At 32.5% G+C, this 15,500-nt stretch overlaps 1 protein-coding gene and 1 long non-coding RNA gene across 4 annotated transcripts in view; one reads left to right on the plus strand and one right to left on the minus strand.

Annotated features, from left to right (window-relative positions):
* LOC143202105 (diacylglycerol kinase eta) overlaps positions 1–15,500 on the minus strand; it is a 436,917-nt gene that overhangs the window by 120,635 nt on the left and 300,782 nt on the right. For all 3 annotated transcript variants that reach the window (XM_076413382.1, XM_076413384.1, XM_076413383.1), the window contains 2 exons: positions 8,770–8,915; positions 2,657–2,831 (listed from right to left, as the gene is read on the minus strand). In XM_076413382.1, the coding sequence (XP_076269497.1) occupies positions 2,657–2,831; positions 8,770–8,915 (321 nt within the window). The remainder of the gene's footprint in view (positions 1–2,656; positions 2,832–8,769; positions 8,916–15,500) is intronic.
* LOC143202170 (uncharacterized) lies at positions 10,943–11,349 on the plus strand. The gene is made up of 2 exons (XR_013007091.1): positions 10,943–11,081; positions 11,141–11,349. It is a non-coding gene; the product is annotated as an uncharacterized LOC143202170 (long non-coding RNA).

The following is a 15,500-nucleotide window of genomic DNA, read 5'->3' on the forward strand; positions in this document are numbered from 1 at the left end:
GATAGATATTTCCTAAATACATTGATTTGATATATAGGACTTCATAGTAAAACAAAGTAGAGATAGTAAAATATCAATATTGCATTATATAATATTCCTTTTACTTTTACTTTCTCTATTGGAACCGAATGGAGACAATGTGGGCCTATCTTGCAACATACCTTAGTAAACCTCTCCAAGAAACAACAGGTACCAATCCGAGTGAAATTAATAACCTTTCTGATTTTATAAGCAAGATACGGTCTATCTGAACCAATCCAGAGGACTTTCTTGTTAAATCCTCTCCCTTAGTGCTTTTAATCCACATACTATCATATTGTGTTCCAAGGAAAATTTTTAGTATTTTTATAAGTGGTTTAATATGTTTTAATAGGAGTCTCCCAAATAATTTGGATAACGTAGCTAACAGCGAGATGGGACTGCATGATCCGAATTGTTCCACAGATTTGTCAGGATTCTTAAGCATAATTATTTGTGGCAGGAGATCAATCCCATGAGATTTTTTTAGGATTGAGGTTGTTGTAAATTCCGTGGTAACTTCCGTTAAAGTTATTTCGATAAACTGATATAATAGATTGTATATCATTCACTTGAAATATATTAAATAAGTATTGTGCGAATAATTCAGCATTTTCATCTTTGCGTCGAATCCATTCATTTCGATCATTTTTAATAGGCAGCACTCTAATAATTGTGCCTAATGCCTAAAGCTCTAATAATAAAAGACTCTGTGCCATACTCTTCCAACTTTTCTTCGTTCTTTTATTATATCTCGCATTTCGACCGAGCAATTTATTTCATATTTGGATTATTCTCTTGTTGTTAGTGTAGCTTTTATGTAACAGACCGATACATTTGCTGATGATACTGCGGTTATAGCTGTCGAAGACAATAGTGAAGAAGCCTTACGAAAATTACAACAGGCAAGTGACAATATAAATAATTGGACACAAGCTTGGAAAATAAGAATTAATGAAAGTAAATCTGTACATGTGCAGTTCACCTATAAACAGACCGTACAAGCACCAATAACATTAAATAATACTATTATTCCATATACCAACAACGCTAAATATCTCGGAATGAATCTTGATGCAAAACTTTGCTGGAAGAAAAGAAAAGAACTGGAATTGAAATATAGGAAAATATACTGGCTGATTGGAAGAAAATCATAATTATCAGTACATAATAAATTGCTATGATATCAGCAAATACTGAAACCTATATGGACATACGGAGTTCAATTATGGGGATGTTCTGCAAAGAGTAACATTATAACATAATAACAATATTTATAAGTGATATAAATAAAATACAAAATTTCAGAACAAAGTCCTGAGAGGTATTGTGGGCGCATCCAAATACTATAGGATTAATTTCCTACATCGAGACCTTGATATACTCACAGTCGGTCAAGAAATTGAGAGAATTGCAAGGGGGCATGAGGAAAGACTCCATTCTCATGAGAATATTGAATGCAGAATAAGTATTGCAGCTTTTGAATACCACCAGAACAGGACACAAACCCAAAAGTATCAAACAATCTGATCTTGTGTAGTGTTATGTAGTGAGGTGCATATAATAGAAAATACAGCAGTGACATATATAAATATTATTTCAGCAGAGACTGAGATGGATCCTCCTAGTTATATACCTAGAGTTAAATTATCATAAAAACAAATTGTAGGTTAGATGGAAACGACTAGTAACAATGTAATAATTAAATAATATTTAAAAAATTGCTACTAGTAGTTAATTTCCTCTTCCAGGTGTTGTTAATCGTGAACTTCAAGCTGTTTGTTCAACATTATATTTTCTTCTAATGATCTTGAAATCTTGAGCCTAATTTTGGAAATATTCTTCCAATGTTTATTTCAGCATGTATCACAGTTTGTTTCTTTTATATTTTTATTTCGTCTTGTTGGATATGCCAAATATTTCGTTTAATAATGTAACATTATTTTCATTGGAATACTTTGTTGGAACATTGTATTCAAATTACTGTTTTCTCGATATGGACAAATATTGGTTCATGCGTGGTGACAAAAAACTGATATATGTTAAAGTTCCGAATCATCAACACTATCAAAATCATGGACAGACCTGGGCGAACGAGCAACATCAACTATAATATCACTTCGGGAATAGATAGACTTGTAAATTGGATGGCAAAAATAAGATACCCTCTGAAGTCCGATGAAATAGTCAATACTCATTCCTTCAATCAACAAAAAATTTGATTGACTGATCGAAACTCTGCATTGATCGAAAGACAGCACGACAGTGTTTGAATAAATACTTCGGATGACTTTTTTCATCGATTGTCTCAAGCATTATATGATATGAAAATATTAAAACATCTTAATTACGTCACTTTAATACAATTCGCATGAAAGAACATTTAAGATTTATCAAAGAGATTATAAAAATATTTTATTAACGATATATTAAATACTATAAATCTTATAATGGTTTTTACAATAACTTTTAAAAATTAAAAAAAATTATTTTGACGATAAATTAATAATGACTAAATATGGTTTTGATATTGTTTCGTTAAACGTTCATATGTTATAATTAGCTTTAACAGTTACCTACATCTATATATGTACATGTAGATATTAATTAAACGATAGACAACGATAATACAACTTACCTTTGCCGAGTTAATTATAACTGAGGTCTCGTCTGATTGGAGGATGTTCTGGAGATGACCTTGAAGGGTCTCCTCGTATTGCGTAATCTGTATGTGAAGTTGTCCTTCAGGTTGGCCGGGGGTCAAAGATAATTTTGGGACGGCGATGGTTCGTTCGAATGCCATCACGCTCCACCTATAAAATCGTGTTTTTTTATTGTTACCGTTTGCCGTTGTTTGTTGGATACGTGTTCGTTAATTCATTTTTATGAACCAAGGGAGTCGAATGTACTCATAACATTTTCTTTAATATCTGGAGACATTTCTTTCATATACGAAATATGTAATCAGAAGTCGCAATAAAGATGTTATATTGGGTTGGTATTTCGGATATAATTATTCAATATAATAATATATATAATATAATATTTCAATTATACGTTTCCACGTGTATGTTATGTTTAGTTGCCAGTTTTCATTTCTATCAATTCAATTTGCCAAATTCTTTTTGGTTTGCAAAGCAATAAAGTAGATATGGCAGTGGAATTTTAAGAATGACAAAAGTTAAATATCGTGCAGTGCTTAAATGTTGTGTTGGAGAGTATATAAGGGGTCTTAAATTGGTATTTTCGAAAATTTAGACCTCTACGAGTATGATGGCAAAAGGATTTTCCAGAATTTGTAATCTTCATCACCATCAAAATCATGGGCAGACCTGGGAGAATGAGAAACATCAACTACAATGCCAAGCCACTTCGGGAAAAGACACAGTTGTGAATTTGATGGCAAAAATAAGAGTGAAACTGTCAGTATTGTTTCCTACAGTCAACAGCAGTTTTGATTTATTTAATCTCTACATTATTCGAAACAGATCATGACAACGTTTTATTAAATACGTTTTATAAATAACTTGTTTTTATTTATATCTGAAGTTCACTATGTAATTACGCCACTTTATTTAAGAATTATCAAGACGATTATAAAAATATTTTGTTAACGATATATTAAATATACTTTGCTGGAAGGAACATATAAAGAAGAAAATAAAAGAACTGTAATTGTAATATAGGAAAATGTACTGGCTAATTGGAAGAAAATCACAATTATCGGTACATAATAAATTGTTATTATATAAGCAAATACTGAAACCTATATGGACATACGGAGTTCAATTATGGGGATGTTCTGCAAAGAGTAACATAACATAACAACATAAACAAATTTTTCAGAACAAAGTCCTGAGAGGTATTGTGGGCACATCCAAGTACTATAGGATTGATTACCTACATCGAGACCTTCAAATATCACAGTCAATCAAGAAATAAAGAAAATTGCAAGGAGGCATGAGGAAAGACTCCATAAGAATATTGAAATATTGCAGCTTTTGGATACCACCAGAACAGGACACAATCTCAAAAGAATCAAACCATCTGATCTTGTGTAGTATTGTGTAGTGAGATGCATATAATAAAAAATACTGCAGTGATATGTATAAATATTATTTAACCAGAGATTGAGATAGGACCGATAGGTCCTCCTAGTTATATACCTACATAAGTTACCATAAAGACAAATTGTAGGTTAGACGGAAATGACTAGTTACAACGTAATAATTAAATAATAATAAAAAAATTAAATATTTTAGAGATATGGTAGTGCTTAAATGCTGTGTTTAAGACGTATTTTCAACTCGATATTTTTGAAAATTTAGGTCTTTAAGAACATAATAGCAAAAAGATTTTTCAAAATTCGTGATGTTTATGAGATGCAATGACCTTTATGGTGAAACAAATAAGTCTCGGCCAGTCAGAGGAATAAGCGCTAGACTTTGCTCAATGACCTGAGAAGCTCTTCATCCTCTCCTCAGGAAAATATTTCATACCCTATACATATTTTATTTACTCCATATACAGGGTATGGACGAAATAATCTGAACACATAATCTGACAATAATATGAACAATATTTATTTATTAATAAGGTGTTGAGCTCCCATTTACTTTTAAGGCATCTGAAATTCTTCGTAGAATATATACATTTCTTCGAGTGTTTGAACCATAACGGTTCAGTTATGTTAACGTCTATCGATTGGGCTCATTACGAATGATGTTTGATGATATGACTGTGGGTATGGGCATAATGCGCTCATCTAGGAATATAGCAGCTTTTGGCAGCAATATCCTAGCAATACTAAGAAGTTCACTATTGAGGATGCATTTGTAGTAATTCGGCAAATTATGTCACGATATTGCCGCTCAAATCATAATGGAACTTGTCCGGTGGTTGAATGTAGGAAGCAGTCCCAACAGTAGATTTCTTTTGGGGTTCTCCATGTATAACTCAATCATTTGTTCAAAATTATGTAAACGGTGATTCATCGACCTTACCGTATTGTTCTCATCATCAATTTTAATGGTGGTTTTCGTTGTAAAGGCTTTACCATTCACAGCCATGAACGTTGGCTTTGTGTAGCTTCTGCCGTACTGTTTTGTCGAAACAGTATTAGTCAAGTGAGTGTTGAGTTATGTTGTTATTTTTACGGCTGTAGTTTGATGCTGTCTGAAATAATACTTTTTATCAGTTAACTTTGCGTTTTGGACACTATTCCTCTTTGTGGATGTTGTTTTACCATGTTTTAGGTATGCTATAATATATTTCATTGATCCCTTGATTTAGCAGTCGCAGAAGTCACATTATTTACGAGGAAGCAGTATTGCGAACACGTAACGAGATGCACTATATTGCTAGGTGTTATTCAGTGTACAGATTATTTTATCTATCCCATGCATATTCAGTAGCTCAACACCAGAATGAATCATTAATTCTGGTCTAATTCTTTTCTAATTCTGAATTAATTCTTGACACGAATCGTGTCAATTCAAATTGTTAAATATTATTAAGCTACTAAATGACTGTGCCGATTTGCAAGATTCTGATGCTTCTAAAGAAATCGGAAAAGCTCATTGAGCGTAAATAACTTAAGATAACGTTAATACTGAAGTAGAACAAGGTGCAATATATGGATGAGGGATTAATTATTAACCAATTGTGAGTATTTCGTACCATTATCTCAGTTACGCTGCTCCAAATTTTGTTGCAGTTTTTGAATGTTTATTCTCGAAAATAATTTTTTAATCTAATAGGGACGATATCTGAAATTCCACCTGAAATTTGAAATTGGATATTTTTAATTATTTAAAAAAGGTCGTTATATTAAGAATTCAATATGCCAGGAGGACCTCTGTTTTAACCAACAATTGTTTGTTTTAGAATACTGCAAGAGTTAAACTATGCAGAAATATACGAGTCGGAAACTCACGCCTTTTTTATACCGCAATTCTCTTTGAATTTCTAATTTTGTTTTATTACTATTGTCAATTCTAAAAAATGGATAATACATTTTTTTGTTACTTCTTTTTATTTTACTCAATATCACACCTAAAATTTCTAGGTCTAGAACAGAATATAAAGGCTTTGGGGAACTATAAAGAGATGGTTTGTTCAAAAAAATTTTGTTACCCTTGAACATTTTACGTTACGTTGTCATACACGTTTTATTATTCTAAAAAGGATATCGTTCGTTAATACAATTTTCTGCAAATTCAATATGCTTTTATTAATAATCCTTTCATATTTTACTACAGTTTCTACTTCCTTGTTTAAAGAAAATCGTTTTTCAAGTATTATGCTTCCAAAATTAATATTATTATTTTCTTCAAACTCTTGTATAGAGTTTGTTATGTCAATAACCTACCAAATTTGGATCTCATTACTGGAGTGTTTTTCTAGAAAGCCAGCAAATTACCTGTCACGTTTTACTGTAGCTTCTATGTCTTTATATGACAAAAATCGTTTTTGATGTGCAAAAAGAGCCAAAAGGAATAGAGAACTAAACTCGGCGAATAAGATGGATTTTCAATTCCTTCTAAGATCCATCTCTTTCAAATGCCTTGCTAATTCTTCTATATGAGCCTGAAACTTGTACACCATTACAATCTGATATCTGTAGGCTTGAGCGTTTTGTAATGCTCCAAGATCCTGTTAGGAATGAAGTAATTAATTTTAACGAATTCAGAGATACAGATTACAATAGTTTTGACAGATTACAATAGCATGTCGAATGTATGTGAATTTTTCGCTGACAGTAAGATTATAGAATAAGATGACTTTAATTATTACATGATATGATTAACTTATTTGAGTGATATATTTTTTCATGACCATTGTGACAGGCTTAGGTCTCGTCCATAGTTATCAAGTAACATACGGATCTTTTAAAACTTTTTCATAGTCTTATCTGAATGTATTTCTCGATTTTTTAGCCAACAAGCTCCTCCGTTCGAAAGAACGATGTATCTTTTGAGGCTATCCACTTTTTTGGTATCTTCATAAGAAGTGAAAGTGTCTCTCGTCATTGAAACAAGAAGCAATAAGAAACAGAAAGATCTGGAGAATAGGCGGGTAGTATAGTACTTCCTATTTTAATATTTCCAAATATGTTTTCGACGGTTTTGAAACATGTGGTCAAATATTGCCATTTTGAAGAATAACTTTGTTTTGTCTTAGCTCGTATATTGGTAGTTTTACGGGTATTTCTCGGCCCAAATACATCAATTTCAGTCGATAGCGTTCCCCACTGATGGTTTACCTAAATTTTAGTAGATCATAGTACACCACACTGTAGCGACCTTAAGGCATGTCGAATTTTACATCGTGGAATAACGGTCTACAAAATACCCAGAAATATAATCCCAGATGTTAAACACGGGCGGGGTGCCAGCAGCGCCAACTAGAACCCGACAACGAATAGCTGGCGGCAACCCCGAGACGTTTATCTGGGATGTTATTGAAGGGTATTGCGGTCATTCAGTGCTCAACCCTAGTTTGGTTTAGACGTATCACCATCGACTGCCCAAGCCTCGTCAACAGGTAACTCCGCTGCCATCCGTTTTATCATTTGTATTTTTCACACATTTTTATATAGCAAATAAATAACGGTCACATAATGTAAACACCACTGTTTTATTTCGTTTTACCTCCATTCACCGAGCCACATCATTAACCTAAAATACCAAGCTGATCCCAGGAAATACAGAGCACTATCTTAGAACCATGGATATATTTTTCTTTGCCGTTGATGCTGAGGCATGTTCAGGTGGCCCACATGACTCTTTTGCTTTGTATTATCCTAATGGATCCACCTTTCATTACCCGCAATAACACGATGCAAAAATCTTTACGGTTTTGTCTTTCAAGTAGCTTTTCAAACATGACCATACATATACCATACATGACCAATATCTCTTAGCTTCAATTTATACGGTACAAAATATACAAGCTTTTGTATCACTATCACGTTCTTCAAGCCATTGAAGATTATTTCTTATGTTACTTCCATCAATTCTGCATATTTTTTCTTGCATTTTACATGAACATTCTTGCATTTGTCTAGAACTATTTTTGCTTTTGGTGTCATACTTTGCACTGTTAAAACGTCGAAACATATCGAAATCGATTGAGCATAGTTGCCATAAGTACCACAAAGTTTTCGATAATTTTCGATGCATTCTTCTACAAATTGCGATAGAAAGTAGAACTTCGCGTATATGTGATTTACTCGGTACAAATTCAGATATCTTCAACACACTGAAAAAATTTGTTAATGATGCTACGACATATACTGAAAAATGAAGCCTGTTATTGAGGCATCAATATGAAGATGGTTATAAATGTACCCGACGCGATTTAATACACAGTAACATCATCTATTGTAAATCGTTTAAAATTAATTTATAGATCTGCTACATATTTAGTTCTATTCCTGATATCTAGATGTTATTTCGGGAACTTATTGAACTACCTAATATACAGTGTAGTTTATTTATACCTGATATTCAAGCTGTGATATTGTTGAGTTAGTAGTTATTATAGAAATAATTGAAACTATTATTTGTAAAATTATTCTCTACAATTTTGCATTTATCTGTCCCAGTCTAATATCGTAAAAAAGGTTGCTCTAAGAAAATTATATTGTGTTGTTTCATATCGTTCGACTCGTGGTTCTTATTGCATCGTAAGCTGTTCGTGTATTTTTCAAACTACAGCAAATATTTAGGAATATCCGAAACAATTTACCTGTCCAACATCTTGACGCTGGCTCGTTCGTATTTTTCCAATAACTGTGGCAGATGGGCGTCTGAATCGCAGCTGGCTCCCCATCCCAGGACCCGAGCCAAATCGTTTCCGGTGCCTAAAGGTAACACCGCCACTTGGCATTGTTTCTAGAAAATAAAACAAATCATATTTCGAATTCTATTTCTCCTTTAATTTATATTTATTTTATATTATCATTTAAATCGTTTTATTTCGGTATAAATAAACAATAGACAAGTTTTTATATAAGTATACTCGTCTAGGTTGCAAAAACGGGTAATATTTAATTGCGGATTAAATTAAACTGTTGTTGATGTTTAATAATATTAAATAAACAGGATATATATCAATGTATATATTGCGCAAAATGTGAATAGTATTTCTGTGTAGATGGTTTATTGATAATCAAATAACGGTTTAATTAAATTGGCGGTTACTCGTTTTATTTAGATGGAATTGGGTATTTATATTTTAAAGCGGTTTAGAGTTAATAGTAAAAATTAAGTATTGCAAGATTTTGATATATAGTCTATTCAAAGTTTTTTTAGTAATGCATCGTGGATATTTGTGGCGCCGAAACATTACAATGTTGCCGTATCAACTCTCAGTTTTAATTCTGTTTGGCTTTGACATACGAAAAAATTCTATTCTAAATAAAATAATTGAACAAAAATGTTAGCAAATATAATTTATTTTAACATTATATTATATCTAAAAACTACAATTAATTATACAGCCACAATCATTTATAGGTAAGAGTTAAACACCTCTTATCACTATTGTTTTCCAAAATTTTGCATACGTCTGACAGCTGGTCACCGTCCGATTGTCAGATGTACGCTAAATTCTTCAAAATATTAGTTATAATTATTACAGGTTATAAACCGGCAAACATTATTTTAGCTCTTTATTTTGATAAATCTTAAGTCGCTCTGTAAAATATCATATTATTGTGTAAAAATGCCGAAAACAATAAATATTCAGTATATTCATTCAGGTTATTTCGAAAAGGAACGAGATAACGGAGAGGTAATTATTGATGATATAAAATAATATAAGTCCCTAAAATTTTATTGAAAATGTTTTTTAACGGGTTGCTGCCGTGCTAAATATTACTGTGGGTACTGTGAATAACATCGCTTACAAAATGAAGAATAATAGCTTAGATTCACACAAGAAAACCCGTCTACATACAAAGTGAGTGACGAATCTTGACCATCTTGATATTGGCTCTATTCGAGACCAAATATACGAAACGTATAAAAACAGTAAGTACACAAACTATTTCATCGATATAAATATAATTTAATCAAATTATTTTAGAGAAAATTGTCTCTCTGGAAAGCATACATAAAAGAATTAGGGACATGCAGCTTTTTGAGGGATATAAGACATCTTTCATACACTCTTGCAGGGCATAGGGTTTAACATGTAAAGATAACCCTCGGAGAAATTTAATGGTTCTTCCAGACATTACCTTAAAAATATATTCTATTAAAGGCATAAAATAATATAAGGAACTTGAATATTTCAAAATGGTTCATTTTAGCACTCTTGGCAAAACTGTAACAAAAAAGTGTAAAGGCAATAAAAATTGATGGAAAAAGGTAAAAGTTACAATAGAATTGAATTGGATTTTGTTGGTAATTATATTTATGAATAGCTAATACTAGATATATTGCTGATTGAGAAGGATATTCCATAAAAAAACTGTTTGGATATGTGGAAGGAAGAGAATAGACTAATCAGATCAATAGATCGATATTAAGACCTTCGGTTTGGATGAACTCGATAAGATATGACAGAAAGTAATTGATAAATGACGGAATCGTGAACATGTTTTAGGCAGATTAGAAATTAACAGTTTAGTGATTGAATTGGATAGTGAATCGTAAAATGAAAGTGACTGAAGGAAACTTTCAGGACATGTGATAATGCTGTGCAATGCTAGAAATTCCTGAGACAGAGTGATGAGAGTGGAAACAACTAAAGGTATGCACATAATTAATTGAATATAACTGTAAAAAATGGTATTGTAGGGAGTGAAAAATGTGTGTGCTTAGATATGGTTGTAATTGTTCAAAATAAACATAAGCAATAGGTTAGAACGTATGAGGTGAGAATGAATACTAACTGTTTTGTAGATATGGTAAATGCATTCGACAGAATTCAGTGATTCATTTTATCAGAAATGGTGTACACAGGTAGTAGAAGAAGAAATGTAAATACAGTGATATCAAGATGACTTGCAAAATAAACACACCATCGAAGGAAACAATAACTAAACGGAAAAAGTAAATATGCTCTCGAATGAAAGTAAAATACGTTTCTCAGATATACAATTATTAATTAGGTGGATTAGGCCTCCAGGGGGATAACACTACATAAGAAAACTCGCCTAGAAACTCTACCTCATGGATAGTGTGGAAAAGAGTACAATGTAAACAAAACAAATCTAACCTACAAACTATTATACCTGTGTTCTTAAATGTAGTTTGAAGTCCTTCGATAATATATGTATTAGATGTACTATAATGTCTAAATAAATTATATTTGGTAACATTTTCGTTCAATTATTTTATTTGGATTAGAATTTTCTTGTATGTTAAAGCCAAACTGAACTAAAACTCAGAGTTGATACGACAACATTGTAATGTTTCGACGTCACAAATATCCACGACGCATTACTAAAAATACTTTGAATAGACTATAGATAAAATAAGTTACCTTCGCAGCTGAAACTAAAATAATATATTTTGTTACATATGGTAGTTATTGAACTAAATGTTATATTTTCACAACTTTTGATTCGTGTCACTCACTGTTAGGTGAGGTCAGGAGGTACTATCTCTATGCATATCTAAATGTCCAGTACGGACTTTATATATGATGTGTTGATAATGTAGCGCAAATATGTCTATAATAGATTTACCCTACTTAAGTCCAAGAAAAATTACTATGAGACAAGCGCTGGCTGACCAACCTTAAGAACAATTGATTTGAATTAACGTTGACTACCTGTTTTTAAATACATATACTTTAAAGACACTATGAAGGACTAAACATTTTTTATAATTTATTAACAAAACTTTGAAACTTTCAGAAACTAGCACGGTTATTAATTTTTGGAAAATATTTCATCGCTGCCGAGGTTTAATTGCTAAAATGCCTATCTAACAAATCGGAGATTGTGTATTAGATTTTGGCAGGTAAAATTTGTAGTATTTTTTAGCTGGTGTTTTTTTTAGTTGTTTATTCAATGGGAAATCATTTGAGGAATCTTGAAATTATTAGGTGATTGTTTGTAGTCCTTGATATTTTTTTTCACTATAAAAATGCACTCATTGTGAAAAATTGGTACACAAAATATTTTCCATTATTTTTCATAACTTTCCTCATTTTTCAGGAAATTTGGCGGTATCGTGTTAAAAAAAAACGATGTTGCTTTTGCAGCCAGTCAAAATTAGATGTTGATTGGAAATATTTCTATCTTCTATGATTTGCAAGGTAGTTTAGATGCCCTTGACATAATTAACAGGTCAGTTGAAAAGACACATAGACGGCCTGACGCATAGATGGCGCTACTAGAATTAAATCCATACGTTTTTAGTTAGCCCTAACACTCAAAAGAAGTGTGTATAAATTTGACAGCTGTCGGATCGTTAGTTTGTGAATTATAGCATTTTGAATGAAGCAACTTTTGTTATTGTGAAAAAAATTGATAAAAAGTAATTTCGCGTGCTCATAAAATGTTGCTTTTTGAAGGAAAAAATTACAGTTGAAGCAAAAACTTGGCTTGACGCCGAGTTTCCGGATACTGCCCCAGGAAACTCAACCATCAAGGATTGGTATGCTAAGTTTAGACGTAGTTTAGATGTGAGCACCGAAGACGGTGAACGCAGTGGACGCCCAAAAGAGGTTGTTACCGAAGAAAACATAAAAAAATCCACAAAATGATTTTGAATGACCGTAAATTAAAATTGAATGAAATAGCAGATACTCTAAAGATATCAACTGAACATGTACATCACATTATTCACGAATATTTGAGTATGAGAAAGCTCTGTGCAAAGTGGGTGTCGCGCTAGCTCACTTGACCAAAAATAACGATTTGATGATTCGGAGCAGTGTTTGAAGATGATCAAGCATAATAAATCCGAGTTTTGCATCGATATGTGACAATGGACGAAACATGGCTCCATCATTTCATTCCGTAGTCCAGTCGACAGTCTTCCGAGTGTACTGCGTACGATGAACCCCCTCCAAAGCGTGGGTAAACGCAACAGTCGGCTGGCAAGTGTATGGCATCTGTATTTTAGGATGCGCATGGAATAATTTTCATTGATTACCTTGAAAAAGGAAGAACCATCAACAGTGATTATTACATAGCGTTATTGGACCGTTTGAAGGACGAAATAGCCGAAAAAAGGCCACATTTGAAGAAAAAGGAATTGCTGCTTCATCAAGACAATTCACCGTACAAGTCAGTGAAAAAGATGGCAAAAATCCATGAATTGGGCTTCGAATTGCTTACTCATCCACCGTATTCTCCAGAGCTGGTCCCCAGCGACTATTTTCTGTTATCGGATCTGAGGCCTTTTGAAGCATACTGTTTGAAGCATACATCGTACTACAAAAATGGTATCGATAAGTTGGAGGGTCGCTATAATCAGTCTATCACCCTTGAAGGGAATTATGTTGAATAAAAAAAAGTAATTTTGCCAAAAAAATATGTTTTACTATGGCAGGCCGGCGATTTTTCAATTGACGTGTTAGATCTAAGGTTTGTTGTATATATTAGAAGAAGTTACGTAAAGTTAGAATTAAGTAACGTGTTAAATAACAAGCAACAGGTACAGATATGTGTAATAATTAAAATTAGCGAATAGAGTCCATAGATAGTTAAGAACATAGTTTAATATTTGATGTTCCTAAATCGCAGGTTAAAAACATCAACAAATTGATTGAAAAATATTTATGCTAGTATATCTTCGGAATTTCGAAACCGTGTGCCATCTAAGCCATTGATTCTAACAAGGGGTAATAAAAAGACACTATGTGAGTACGCTGAATGCCGAAGAACTTCTGGTTTGAGTTGCTATGCTGTATCCTTAATAAATCTCGCAAAGTGTGTTATTGTGACATGTGATTGTGTATTGGGAGTTTCGTTCAATTTTAGCGACTAGTGATACACTAGACTTTGTTGATCATGTTTTCGCTTTTTTCACCATACGTATATGGAGTAAATGGATCTCCAGAGCTAAGCCCTGACTTTCTGGGTTTGGATTTGTACTAGTAGATCCACTTTTTATTGTCACTCATTATATGTTACAGAAAACCTTTATTTTCCTGTTTGGCATAGTATGAAACCGCGATGTTGTGTGTTAGAAATTTCCTTCCTTTTGTACCTTTCCTACCGAACGTAGACCTCTCATAAACGTAAAAAAGTTAATTCATTAACTGCTGAGCTGTTTGCAATTTCCTTGCAATAGTGTTTTAATTGAGTGAGAAGCTGGGTTTCGTTCAATAAATTTTGAAATTTATTCTTCAAACTTTATTAGCGGCTCTTTACCATAATATCAAAATCATCACTTGATCATCACATATTTGGGATATGACGACGTTTCTACAGGTGTTTGATGGGTTTTGACAGCAAATATCTTAAAATCAAAAGGAAAGTTAATTAAATAAAATAACAGACGCTTATCATATGATACTCAATATAACAATTTTGAGCGTTTGTTAATATAGAATAACTCAATAATATTCATTGAAAAACTGTTATGTTATGTAGATAAATGTCAAAGTAATAGAATTTGAGAGTTAGGTCAAGTTGTTTAACAGTTGTTTACGTCAATATTTTAGATTTTCACCAAAATATATCGCTGATCAAAATGCATGCAAGCACATAATATTTATTGTCTTTTTAATCGAGGAAAATAGGCTTTAGATTTGTTTATGAACGTAATACTTGCAAATATTTAATATTTGGCACTTGAATTGATCACTTGCATTTCATAAACATCACTATAACTGGAAACCATAGAAAAATGAAAGTATATGTTTTCGTCTAGACGTGGGGATATTTTAAAAGAATATGTATTACCCAAGGATAAAAAAATATATGATATTTTGAAGGGAGCTTAAATAGTCTGGGCCTCAAAGAGGTCATTAAAAGAAATTACGATATTTAAGGTCTCCTTTAAGGACGGAAAGTTCAGCTAATACGGGGACTGGAGAATTTATTTTATAGTAAAGTTTGTTGTGGCGTTGTAATGACAGCGGTTGAAAATATAGTAGCATGATTTCAGATAGCTTAAGTTATTAAAATTGTCTAAAGTAATGCTTACAGATAGGTGGATGAATCATTCGAAGTAATATAATAATAGAACTGAATCTAAAAAATTAGAAAGTAAAGTTAGATATGATTTATTTTTTTATATATGTCCTGCTGCTTAGCTACCTGTTTCTTTGATACAATAATCTAATATGATGCCAGATTTTCATCGGTAGATATATCTTTTGCTGAGTTGTGCCCCCATTGTTGCGATCCTCATCTTCAGTCGGAGAATCTTGATGTTAGGTCTGGTATGGTATTTGTATTGAAGCGATAATATCTTAAACTGCTCACTCATTGCAGTTCTGCGGCTTGGAGAACCGGTTTTGTGTTGGTCTAGTCTAGCTTGATAATTATTTCTGCATGACTCAATTCC

The sequence above is a fragment of the Rhynchophorus ferrugineus genome, unplaced genomic scaffold (assembly GCF_030347505.1).
Source record: "Rhynchophorus ferrugineus isolate W39M unplaced genomic scaffold, kcgeb_rfMv2 rfM9, whole genome shotgun sequence".
NCBI classification, from domain to species: Eukaryota; Metazoa; Arthropoda; class Insecta; order Coleoptera; family Curculionidae; genus Rhynchophorus; species Rhynchophorus ferrugineus.